This window comes from Schistocerca gregaria, chromosome 7, assembly GCF_023897955.1.
Source record: "Schistocerca gregaria isolate iqSchGreg1 chromosome 7, iqSchGreg1.2, whole genome shotgun sequence".
Lineage (NCBI taxonomy): Eukaryota > Metazoa > Arthropoda > Insecta > Orthoptera > Acrididae > Schistocerca > Schistocerca gregaria.
This window is the reverse complement of record NC_064926.1, coordinates 558,085,639-558,099,285: the sequence shown is the minus strand read 5'-3', so window position 1 is coordinate 558,099,285 and position 13,647 is coordinate 558,085,639. Positions and strand designations below refer to the sequence as shown.

Here is a 13,647-nt window from a genome sequence, read left to right as displayed (position 1 = left end):
CTTTAAACAGTCTGGCTTGCTGAACGTAAGTTTGATTGTGAACTAACTACATCTTTATAAGCATGTCTCCAATATAAGTAGATGAAATGTTAGGCATATGAACTTACTGTTGACCACTTACAAAAAAATTCACCAATGATACATATATTGTGTTATTTGTGAAATGTTGTAGTTTTTTACAATTTTATGACCATTCCCAATAGCATATTTACTTGACATGGCTTTATGCATCGGAAAGTGTGCATGTGGAGGGGCAGGATGCAGAGGGGAGGGGCGGGGGGGGGGGGGGAGAGGGAGAGGGGGAGAGGGAGAGAGAGAGAGAGAGAGAGAGAGAGAGAGAGAGAGAGAGAGAGAGAGAGAGAGAGATGGGGGAAGTGAGAGAGGGGAGGGGCGGGGGCAGAGAGGGGGAGAGAGAGGTGGGGGGAGTGCGAGGGGGAGAGGTAGAGGGAGAGGTAGAGTAGGGAGATGGAGAGTGGTAGAGGTAGAGTGGGGAGAGGGGCAGAGAGAAAGGGGTAGAGGGAGAGGGGTAGAGGGAGAGGGGCAGAGAGAAAGGGGTGGAGGGAGAGGGGCAGAGAGAAAGGGGTGGAGGGAGAGGGGCAGAGAGAAAGGGGTGGTGGGAGAGGGGGGGAGAGAAAGGGGTGGTAGGAGAGTGGGGGAGAGAAAGGGGTGGTGGGAGAGGGGGGGAGAGAGGGGGGTAGGGAGAGAGCCTAGAAATATTCTGTTTTGAAAGAAAAAAGGAACAGCACGCGAGTAAGGGCAATTCCTTGTTTCATCAGAGATATAATCAGTAACACATTCAGATTTGAATACGAATAATCAGTTTCAATAAATGAGTTTTTTTAGGATTCCCGGACAATATTTTAACTTCGAGTTAGTATGTTATAAAACTATTAATAGGTAAAATGAAAGTGGAAAAATTAAGAAGGATGGTTTGTTAATTCATGTACTTTTTTATAAGAGGTCACTGTTTTCTGCAGCCCCTAAATTTACTTAATTAAGCTCATGATAACTGGACTTGACGCCTTACAAAAGCTACAAGTTACTGAAATAACAACCTTGTAGTTATGTATTTTTAACACTATTAAATGATTAAGAGAATACACTGATTAATGTCTAGTCAGGTGCATGTTTTTAAATACTATGTATACATTTATAAAATGCATTTCTATGAGATTTCCATTACATACATCCACTGAGATTATTATATAGAAATCTGTAACAATTAAGGACAACTTGGTATATTTTCAAACGAAGATCTACATACAGCTAATGACAGGTGCAGCAAATTATGCCATTTACCGAGTAGCTAATAACATATTTTAAACGCTAAAGTTGTTTTTAATAGTCAGAAGATAATATGGTCCATTTTATGCAACTATATTACCATGAGAAAAATATAACTTCTGCACAGCCTTTATAATACTTATTCAATTCATAGCCATTGCACCACACAGAAAAGTCATCAGGAAAAGCACACTGTGCAGCACCAACATATGCAACAACTTTAACATAACAGTCAGTTAGTATCATCTAAAAGAGTCATACTGGGTAACATTGTAAGTTCTTCAGCCTCTATTACTTCAGACTGTATTACATTTCCACTATGATCTACATCAGAGATTGTTATGAGAACTTTGTTGCTTCCAGTGTTGTTCTCTTCAAACTCCTTTTCATCTAGAACCTCATAAACTTCAAAGCTTGCTGGCTCATTCTGTGTCCTGGAAGGCACCTTACGCAAATGGTACCTTTTGTTTGACAAAGTCATCTGTTGCTCATCATGTGAAGAGTCCCCCGAGATCATTTGAGTTACTTCAAGACTTTCGTAGCGTACCAATTGCAGACGATACAAACCGTCCTCATGTTGACGATACCTGAAAAGCAAATTAAACAATTAGCTGTCTGGAGGTAATTAAATGCTTGACGGAAACATTAGAATTTCATGCTACGTGTGATACTATTACAGGTATGTCCGTTGGAGGAAATTTAATGTGTTTGCATCTAACAGGAACAGAAAGAGGGGTCAACACATAACATTTCTAAAGAGAAATGATGTAGCGCAGATAGGGAACAATTCTATGCCAGTTCCAAAAAACAATTCAACTGCAGTATTAACTCAAGGTTGAAATGGCAACATGATATAAAGGGCTCCACACTATGCTGACAACAGAGTACTTTCAAAGATGAACTGAAGCAGACTTTATATTGCTGAACAGTGACTGTCAATTTAAAATCAATAAGTCTGGAAGGTATTCATCCTAGAATTCTGCCAACTGACCTTCAAAATAAAATTATTAATTGCTTTGGTAATGAGTTTTATAGCCATAGAACCAATTCATGTATATTTTATTAATAATATGAAATAATGTGTTGCATAAAATCTGACTTCTGGTCTGCTTCAGTGAAGTAAGTGATCAATGGAAATAAGTGCTACAAACTGTTTTCTGTTTGACGATGAGTGGCTACAATAGTTAAAGAATTAACCTGTGCGCCTCAGTGTATATACATTTACATGTTTATGGGGGAGCAACAGGAAGGGCATCTGACCACCCTCTACCACTAACACTGCCAAGTCCAGAATAACTTGCTGACCCTGTGTGAAGACAAGATAAGGCCAGAAAAAAGATGAAGATTCAGCGGGATACAGAGACATGTCACAACACCAGGAGCACCTACATATTTCCAGTTTCTGATCTTGTAAGATTTTGCACAGCATCCATTCTACACTATCCTTTTCCTTCAACACTTGTCAGAACAGGGAGCCGCTGGCTCCAAGAGCTTGTGCATTTTCATAAATTATACGCATCTTTTCTCCTGCTGCCACTTGATCAATAGATGTTTGATCTATCAATATTGTATTCTACACTATCAGATAGACAGAACATACAAAGAAAATAGAATAGTTACAGGGGGAGAAAATATGGACATGGCATACAGGAATAGGCAGGGCTTGAAATTAAGGTAGCGAAAACCGGTGAAAATAAATAAATCACTTTTGTGGTAATGGAGGTAGAAGTACTACCGCGCCGTCTTCCTGAGCGGGAAGGCATGCTAGTCCCTGGCACGAATCCGCCCAGTGGATTAGTGTTGAGGTCCAGTGTGCCGGCCAGCCTGTGGATGGTTTTTAAGGCAGTTTTCAATCTACCTCAATGAATACAGACTAGGTGCCTTTATTCCGCCTCAGTTACACTATGTCGGCGATTGCTGCGCAAACACTGTCTCTATGTATGCGTACACCATAATAAGTCTACCTCGCAAACATTTGGGGTTACACTCATCTGGTATAAGAAGTTCCCAGGGGAGTCCACTGGGGACCGAACCGCACAGTAACCGTGGATTCGATGTGGGGTGATGGAGGGGTGGGTGGGCTGCTGTGGCCTGTTGTGGGGTTGTGAACCACTGAGGGCTACGGTGGGACGAAGCCTCTCTGTCGTTTCTAGGTCCCTGGTTTAAATACACAATACACCCATGGGCAAAAAACAGCTTAAAAAGAGGGAGTGGCTAAGGATGGTGAGAATAATTGGAAAAGAAAGAAGATATAAATGTGGTATACCTAGAAAATAAAGTACAAAAGGACAGAGGGGAAGAAGAAGAAATTTAGTTAAAGGACATTTCAGGTCTGAATCACATCTCATTGCAAGATCCTGTAAGTAAGTGATCTAGAGCTGGAAAAAATGAAAGGTTTCTTTTACGTACACACACATGAAAATCAGTAGCAACTAAATTATGGTCGGTGTATAGTTTATCTTGCCAGGATACATACATAAATAAAGTCAGAAAAATGAAGACTCTAATCAGTGAACACTAGCAGTATTACATGATTATTCTCTGTATTTGAAATCAAGTAATTCCTGGGACAACTGAAGTGTAAGGATCACAAAAAACAACTGGAAACAGTAAATATATGAAGAAAGCAAACGGAAACTTATGTTGAGTGGGCACCACATTTTAAAACTGAAATGATTAAAGCAGAAGGTAGAACAATATCAGATAAACTTGCAAAATCACTGACAGAATGGCTGCAGAGGAAGGAATGCTGTAAAACTGTAACACTGCTGTGGTTATTCTCCTTCACCAAAAATCAAATGAATAAAACAAATGCTCCATCAGCATCCTCTTCCTTAATGTGTGCGTACGTCTATGTCTACAACTATACTCCAGAAGCCACCTTGCGTTTTGCGGCGCAGGGTACTTTGTGTACCACTGTTGCTGCTTTCTCCTTTTCTGTTCCACTCACAAATAGTTTGGAAGGAAAAGACTACATTTAAAATGAACTATGCAAGCTCTTATCTCTCCAATTTTACTTTCATGCTCTTTTTGGGAGATATAAGTACAAGGAAGCAATGAACTGGCGGAGTCTTCCAGAAATGTACAAACTCAAAAATTTAATAGTAAACTGCACCATGACGCAGAATATCTCTCTCGCAGACTCTGTTACTTTAGATGGCTTAGCATCTCCATGACAATTCCAAGCTTACTAAATAAGGTTGTAATGAAATACACTGCTCTTCTTTGGATGTTCTCTGTTTTCTCTGTCAATCGTATCTGATATGGAATGATGATCAATATTCAAGTACTGGTCAAATGAGGATGTTGTAAGCTATCTCCTTTGTGGTTTCATTCTTCAAATTCACCTCTGTCCCGCATCTGCCTTACCTACAGTAAGTTGTAAGTGATCATTCTACTTAAAATTTATCCGTACACATACTCTTTGATTTTTTACTGATGTAACTGCTTCCAGTAACTGTTCTGGAATCATGTAATCATACAACCATGGGCCTTTCTGCCTATTTTTAAATAATATGCTTTATTGTTAATGTCAAGGATCAACCCCCAATTCCTGCATCAAGTGTTGGACCTTTGCAGGTGTTTCTGCATTTCACTGCAATATTTTAGCATTGCGGCTTCTCTGTACAGCCCAGTTCCATACCTGTTGTATTAATACGAATTAACAGGGACAACAGAACATGACAAACTACCGGTACTCCAGAAGTGACAGCACTGCCCTGTTCTGCACTGACTACCACCACCTTACAGCAGTACCAGTTATTCTTCGTGTTTTACTGTCCGTGTTAATACATACTGATAAAACATATGTATGGTACTGGACTAATTTGGCCACAGCTCCATAGAAAGGGCATGTAAAATTCCACCTTAAAAATAATGTTGTTTGTAATGGGAAACAAAGCAATGCTTTCCGCTGATAGTGGGCACCGCATGAAAGAAAGCAGTCTTGTTTGGGCCGACTACAACTACACATTGTAAAAACGAGATCGCAATTATCTGCCAAAACATCAGGAAAAATGTGCCTGACCGCTGTAAAGAGAAACCATTGGTATAAGGTTCTGTTCCCTTCCCTTGGGGTACACCCGAAATTACTCGTATGCTCGAAGATTTCTCTCTACTGAGAATGACATGCTGATTTCTGTTTACCAAGAACTCTTTAATCCTATCACACAGCTAGACTGATATTCTGTATGCTTGTATTTTGTTCATTAGCCAACAGTGCAGCATTGTATTGAACGTCTCCCTGGAAGTCAAGGAACAAGGCATCAACCTGGCTGCTGGTATCTGTTGCTTTGTGGGTCTTGTGCTGAACAGAGCAAGCTGGAAGTTGGGTTTCATATGGTCACTGTATTCAATAAAATTAATGTAATACCATACAAAAAGGTTAGGTATTAAGAGGAGAATGGAACAAGCTGGATGTAGCACACTGGACAACTCTCAACACAGCAATAAGATTATAGGGTGGTGCATTGAACAGATGTTCTCTATTTGCCTATTATTTAAAGTTTCTGAGAACGCTTCTCACTCAGCACAACCAAAATCTTTACAAATAACCCTTGACAAACAAGGCTTTGGTCCAAGCTATGTCAGTATACTGAAGATGCTATAACTTCCATCAGGCTTCACCATAATTGTGACAAATTTAGAACTGGAAGTGGAGATCTAGTTCATCAAAATTACTCTTAGCAGTCCTAGAGGGAGTTATTAGATCCTTTTACTGGAAAAATTAAGAGGGAATGTTTGTTAATGGAACTCCTTTGTTTTACTGATGATACTGTGATATGTATATCAGGAGCAGTCAAATTTCAATAATTACTGGAAAAACTAATCACAGAAAATTTGAAGAAGCACATGAAAAATCAAGGCTCGCTGAAAAATGTATTATCAGTATACTTAAAGTAAGTAATACAAATAACAATAAAGCTATAGAACCAACTGATGAGTTTTTGTAATTAAGGCAGTTGAAAATGACTGCCCAGACAGCAAAAGAAATGACTAAAAAGAGTAAAAGTTTCTCTGAATGTTTTTGGGAAACAAAACTGAGCTGTTGTGCCTAAAAAGAAAAGTTTACATCCAGAATGTATAAGCAGTTTTTGTCTTGGGACAGTGAGACATGGACTTTAGTGTACAAAAGAGTCAAAAACCGAGAGTTGCTCAGAGAGCAACTAAGAAATGTATATTAGAAATACTATGAGTTATAAGAATACACATCGTAATTGCAGCTGTAAAGAAAATGAATTGTACACAGGTGAGACATATCCTCCACCTATGTATGTACTCTGCAAGGCACAACATGTTACCTGGAGGAGGATACCATACACTGCTATCACCCATTCCCTTTCCTGTTCCACTCGCAAATGGAGTGAGGGAACATCAGCTGTATATGTGTGCAATGAGGTTACCACCTTTTCCTAAATCTGTAATAGCAAAGCTACCATAGACCAATGCAAGTGTTTACTATCAAAACATTGTTTATGTTTGAAGCTAAAGCGCCTGCATGGGGGGAGGGGGGGGGGGGGATGGAGAACTGCTCTTTCTTTCGGGACCAGCTTAAAGAAAGGTTGAATTTGCCGCACACAGTCAAGGCACAAGTATCTCAATAACTAAAACAAGCTCAAAAGTTAATATTTATCATGTGGTCTTACATAACTTCCATGATTTTTAAAAAAGATGATACAAAAATATTTTCAGCTGCAGATATCAATGGTTGGAACTGGGATGACAAGTGTGGGGTAAAGCTTTTTTTTTCTTTTTTGCCCACTTTGAATAGCAATCATAGAAAATGTGCTACCTCATTGACATTGTCCAACTTATATTAAACTTAGCACCAAAAGTTGAGTAGTAGTACCAGTTTCAAATTTCTCGTTGCAATGGTCAACTTCTTAACTGTTGACAAACATGATCTTTGATTTGTGATAATTTGCACATAGACTAAGTGACCTCCACACTGATAGCTCTGATGCCACAAGTACAGCACATCTACAGAACCTCGTCTGATATATGCCTGCTGCTATGGTAAGAGTTTTAACAAAATTGGAGATGGTCAGGTGGGGACCTCTATCAAGGAAATGTATTATACTCAAAACTAGAATAAGCTCAAGAATTCTTCAGCAAACCGTTAAGTATATCCCTTTACACAACCGTGCACCTTCACCCAGAACATGATGGTAGTCTTACCGAGGTGGGAAAGCTCCTGAACTGCTTCTTTAGTGTGATATGCTACACAATATTTGGTGTTGTTGACATTGTAGCATTTCAATAGATGGCATGTTTGTGCTGGGCAGTTCTCAGCACAGTGGACACGTGACTCAACAGTCAAGGCACTGCATGTACCTGACATGTTGTTCAATGGACTCTGATTCTGGTCCTTCTGGTATGCAAGAGATCATTATGTGGCACTTAATAATATTCCTACAGACCAGAGTAAAAAGCTAACTATGACAGAGCATCTGCTTCTTCACTTCTGAATCTACAGCTACAGACATATTCCATAAGCCACCATACAGCAAAGGATACCACTATTAGTCACCCTTTTACCTATTCAACTCACACGTAGAAGGAGGGAAAAACTACTCTCAATATGCCTTTGTAGAAGCCCCCAAATTTCTCTTGTCTTTATAGTCCCTATGTGAAATGTGGTATATTCTCTATATTTTCTCAATAGTTTGAGACAAGAACATGTCTTCCCTCCAGGGATTCCCATTTGAGTTCATGAAGCAAATCCGTAACACTTGCGTGTTGATTGTACCTGCCAGTAACAAATCTGGCAGCATGTCTCCGAATTGCTTCAATATTTTCCTTTAATCCAACCTGATGGAGATCCCAAACTCTCGAGCAGTACTCAAGAATGGGTTACACTAGAGTTTTACATGTGGTTGGTCTCCTCCATAGTTGAGTTACACTTCCCTAGAATTTGCCAACAGTCACTGTCACTTCAATCTTCTCCTTTTCCTTGATTCATTCTGCTCCTGATAATACTAAACATGGCTTCAAGTATGCTAAGCTTCCCTATATTATTCTAAATGCCTTTTACTATTAGCATTGCCACGGCCATCATCATCATCATCATCATCGTAGCTGTCATTAGTGTCGTTGTTGTTATCATCATTTACATAATTACTGATAATATCTTTAGTATATGCTGTTCCTAACCAGATGTAAGAAAAAGACTTAAGGCCCTAATTTGGTCACACTAAACAGGCAATAAATAAATAAATAAACAAACAGTCCTGTCTGGGGCAGACATTGTCCACTATTGGTCTATGCATGCTTTAATGCTCCAGCAGCTTTTCACTCACTGAGCTTAGAAAAATTCTGACCTTTGTGGTTACGCAAGACACAACACTCTTGTGACCAAAGTATACACCACTCCTCTGCACTCTTCTTTAATTACAGAGTGAAGTGGCGCAGTCGTTAGCACACTGGGGTCACATTCGGGAGGATAACGGTTCAAACCCACGTTCGGGCATCCTGATCTAGGTTATCTGTGATTTCCCTAAATTGCACCTTGCAAATGCTGGGATGATTCTTTTGAAAGGGTGTAGCTGATTTCCTTCTTCATCTTTGAATCAGTTCGAGCTTTTGCTCTGTCTCTTATGACCTTGATGTCAATGTGATGTTAAACACTTATCTTCCTTCCTTCTCTTACATATTTCTTTTATCTTATTCTACATATTCTCCACATTCGGATCCATTTGGGTCATTCTTCCCACTTCCCACATGCTACAAGTTGCATAAACATTTGTTTTGTTTTGTTTTCAGGCACAAAACAAAAAATGTTCAAATGGCTCGGGGCACTAAAGGACTTGTCATCAGTCCCCGCACAAAAACAATGAAGGTCATATGCACCCATGTCAGAATCATAAAACACTAAGATAGAAAAAGGGAGTTAAAAACAATCACACGTTAAGCCGAATTGGTGGGAGGAAAGACAGCTAAAAACAGGTATTTGGAGAAAGGGCCATAAATTACGCCATAGAAAAACAGAGATCCTTAACTAAATTAAATGTACCTTGCCATATTGCTACAACTGATAAAAAGTAAAATGCGGTCAACAACCTGCACCTCGTCTGCTAAAACGGTCAATAACTCAGATGGTAAAAGTAGACTGGAACGTATGTGGTTAAAAAAAAGGGCACTTTATCAGGATATTGCAAACTGTCAAAGGTTGAGGGCAATGAGCCAAAGTGGTGGGGTGCACCACTTAACAAATGGCAATGTCTAAAAAGACAGTGCCAAAAATGCTCCACATTCGGATCCATTTGGGTCATTCTTTCCACATGCTTCAAGTTGCATAAACATTTGATCTCCTCACACCGAGAGGGCCGAGAGGTCATCCAAGCGGCTGGGAGAGGCTCAATTTCCCGAAGTTTGTTCCCATGAAGGGAGGACCAGTGGTGATGCCAAAGTGACATCACCTGCTACCAGATAGCAAGACAGAGATCATCGGAGAGAATGGAAGAATTAGTGGGCGGAGGTACCAGGACTGCAGCCTTGGCAGCAGCATTAACAGCCTTATTTCCCATCAGACCAATGTGACCAGGAGCCCACAAACATCACAGTGGTTTTATCAAGAGTGAGCAAGTGACAGCTTCCCTGGACGCATTACACTAAGGGATGGATGGTGTACAGCAACCAGTGTCACTGAATGGCACTGCGAGTCGGAGCAGATGACACAGTAGAGAAACCTGTGTGTTTGGATGTACTGGACGGCCTGATACAGGGTGACAAGCTTTACTGTAAATACTGAGCAGTATTCCGGAAGCCCATACCGAAAAACATCAGTGTCAATGACGAAGGCACACCTGACATTACGGTCAGTCCAAGAGCCATCAGTGTACACAAACATACTATCATGAAGTTCGAGAAACTGAAGACGATAGAGCAAGGCTGGAGTAGTGTCCTTAGGAAGCGAATAAAAGCCAAATTGAACACAGGCTGCCACATAAAGCCAAGGTGGTCAAGGGTTCACACCCACTGGGAAAGTGGCAGGTAGTGCGAAGTTAAGCTGCTGGAGCAAGATGTGAAACCGAACCCCAGGAAGTAACAGAAGAGGGACACGCCCCATACTGGTGATCAAAGATGTCATTGAACTAGGAGGCAAAGGATGGATGGTCAGTCATGGCAGACAAATGGCATGCATATCTGCTGAGGAGAAAGGCACTATGGTATGGTAGCGGTAGTTTGGCAGCTTCTGCATACTGATTCTCCACCGGGCTAGTGTAAAAGGTGCCAAGATGAACAGATAAGCAGATGCATAAATGAAACACCCATAGTCTAATTTTGAATGGACAATGGACCTAGAAACAGAGGAGGGTGGTCCGATCTGCTCTCCAGAGAGTACCTCTGAGGATATGGAAGACACTGAGGGACCTCGTAAAGCGGGCAGCCAGGTAAGACATGTTGGAGGACCAAGAAAAATTCCTATCAAGCATGAGCACCAGGAATTTCGTAGTGTCAAGGAATGGAAGAGTAACGGGCTCCAGACATAAATGAGGTGGAAGAAACCAACTGCGTGCCAGAAATTGATACAAACTGTTTTGTCAGTGGAGAAGCGAAAGCCATTGTCAATTGTCCATGAGTAAAGATGATTGACACATTGCTGAAGATGCCGCTCAATGAGATAAGTCCGTGAAGAACTTCAATAGATGGCAAAATTGTCAGCGAAAAGGAGCCGGAGATGCCTGGCAGAAGACAGGTCATAAAAGGGTTAATGGTGATTGCAAAGAGGACAACACTCACGACGTAACCCTGAGGCTCACCATTTTCCTGGATACACATGTCTGACAAGGTAGAACCCACATGTATCTTGAAAACTCTGTCTTTTAAAAATTCCTGAAGGAAATGGGGTATGCGGAAACAGAAACCCTATGTGTAGAGAGTATGGAGGATACCAGTCCTGCAGCAGGTGTCGTAGGCTTTTCTCCAAACCTTAAAACATCATCATAGTCTGGTATTTCCACAAAAAACCATTCATGACATGGGTTGACAAGGTGACGAGATAGTCAACTGCAGAATGGAACACTCAAAATTGCGTGACTCGAGCCATCATACCAGTCGCGCATGTGTCATATGTTCCATCACCTTGCAAACATAGCTGGCGAGAGAAATGATGTGATAGCTAGCCCTTACTGGGCTTAGGTATGGGTATGACAGTGGCTTCATGCCAGTATCTGGAAAATGTGCCCTCTGTGTAGATGTGGTTGAAAGTATGAAGGAGGGTGTGCTTGCCCACAAGAGAGAGGTTCTGCAACATCTGAATGTGAACATTGTCTGGCCCTGGGATGGAGAATCAGAATTAAGTGAGAGCACGATCTAGCTCACTCACAATTCTGAGGAGAAAAGGGTATCGCCTGATCCTCTTCCACTCGTTTCCGATGAAGGAAAGCAGGCCGATAGTGGCAGAAGCTTGAAATCTCCACAAAATAGTTGCCCAAGATGTTGGAGATAGTAATAGGGTCCACTATGACATTGTGTGATACTGTCAGGCTGGAAATTGGGGAATGGACCTTGATCCCAGAGAGCCATCGGATGTTGGCCCACACAATGGAAGAGGGAATGGAACTGTTAAAAGAACTAGTAAATGAAATCCAGCAAGTTTTTTTGCTATCCCAAAGAACACAAAGACACTGTGCATGCACCTGTTTATAAAAAATGCAATTTGCAAGCACGTCTCCATGCACGAATGGCATCATGGCACACCTCAGTTCGCCAAAGGACCAGGAGACAGCACAGTAAAGGGGAAGTGCAAGGAATGGAATGTTCTCCAGCAGTAAGGATAACATTTCTAAGATATTCTACCTGGTCATCACAACTGGAGGTACACGGTTTGTAGAAGATTGCCAGGGAGAAGTAAAGCCTCGGCAATTGGCCTTATGAAACTGCCATTTGGGTGTGCACATAGGTGGGGTAGGAGTCAGCAAACGGATAGCACATGGGAAATGGTCGCTCAAGCATGTGTCAGACAATGGACCACTCGAGACAATGGGCAAGCTGGGCAGTGCAGAAGGAGATGTCCAAATAGTAATAGGTGTGTGTGGAGTCTGAAAGAAACATGGGTGCTCCCGTGTTAAGGCAGATGAGGTTAAATTGATTGAGAAGGTCAGCCAAGAGAGCATCTCCGTGACAGGTTCTGGAAGGGCCCCAAACGGGGTGGTGTGCACTAGAGTGAAAAAGCAGCAGAAAGGGGCGAGGGAGTTGCCCAATAAGCTGAGGAAGTCTGCCCTGGTAACAATGAACGACTGAGAGATAAAAACGATACAAGGGGAAAAGGTCATGATTGGAAGGTATAGGCAAACTGCAACAGCTTGAAGCCAGGTAGTCATGGAGATGGGTTGACAATCCTGGATGGGCAGCACGACTCCCCCATGAGCTGGAATGCTGACCTCTTTGTTGGATTGAAGGCCATGAATGTTCCTTAGGAGGAGAGTCACGATGATGAAAGGGGAGAAGGGAAAAAACTGAAGGATTGTTACCCTGGCAGCTGCAGAGTGCCAGCCTTTGAGGACTGACTGGTACAAGGCATAGAGGCTGGAGGATTCTGCTGCATGAGGTCTACAGAGCCATTGGTATTCTCCTCCTCTTGGTCGGGTAGAAAAACGGTTGTGGTGCACACCAGCAACACGGACGTCAGCAGGGCGAGGCTATCACATGGCGACGCCATCGAGAAGGATCTCCGAGTCAGTGAAGGAAAAGACCGTTTGCCTTTGTTTGACTTCTCTGAGACTTTACGGTTAGTAGAGGGAGACTCAGATGTTGGTTGGCTGGAGAGACATAAGAAGTCTTCGCAGGAGTATTCCTTCTGTCCTTTCCAACCTGCTGGTTGTTTAACAGGTGACTTTGCCTCTTGAGGTGAAAGTTTGGTGGCTTGTCCCACAGCTGGAAGAGGAGAAGGGTTGCTACCATGACACTGGGCAATTTTACAACCTAGGTGCTAAATTTGATGTCACGTGTCTGTGTGGCCAAATCCTTCGTGGAGCAAGAAGCAGCAAGAACAGTACTGTAAGTGGCAAATGGTGGAACGCAGGGTTTCCAACTAGCTAACAACTTGCGAGCAACCGGGTAACACACTTTTTCCTTCACTCGGCTCCTGCATGGCCCACTCATTGAGACACGTGGAACAATCTCGGGAGGAGGCGGCACGGTCACCATTGCAGTTGAGAGGAGGAGGCAGGCAATCGCCCTCACGAGCACCCCTACCAAAAGTTACACATTTGGCCGGGTGTTGACAGGACACCCTAGTGTGGTTGTAACGATGACACTGGTAACAGTGCATCAGGTTTGGAATGTACAGTCTGACCGTGATAATTCCACAACCTTGTTTGATCTTTGACAGACACACCAATTTATGAAAAGTGAGAAAAA

At 42.0% G+C, this 13,647-nt stretch overlaps 1 protein-coding gene across 1 annotated transcript in view; it reads right to left on the bottom strand.

Moving 5' to 3' along the window:
* Positions 1–1,222: 1,222 nt before the first annotated feature.
* Positions 1,223–13,647, bottom strand: part of LOC126281736 (histone H4 transcription factor) — an 84,303-nt gene continuing 71,878 nt past the window's right edge. The window contains exon 9 of the mRNA XM_049980920.1: positions 1,223–1,871. Within this exon, the coding sequence (XP_049836877.1) occupies positions 1,517–1,871 (355 nt within the window). The 3' untranslated portion in view covers positions 1,223–1,516. The remainder of the gene's footprint in view (positions 1,872–13,647) is intronic.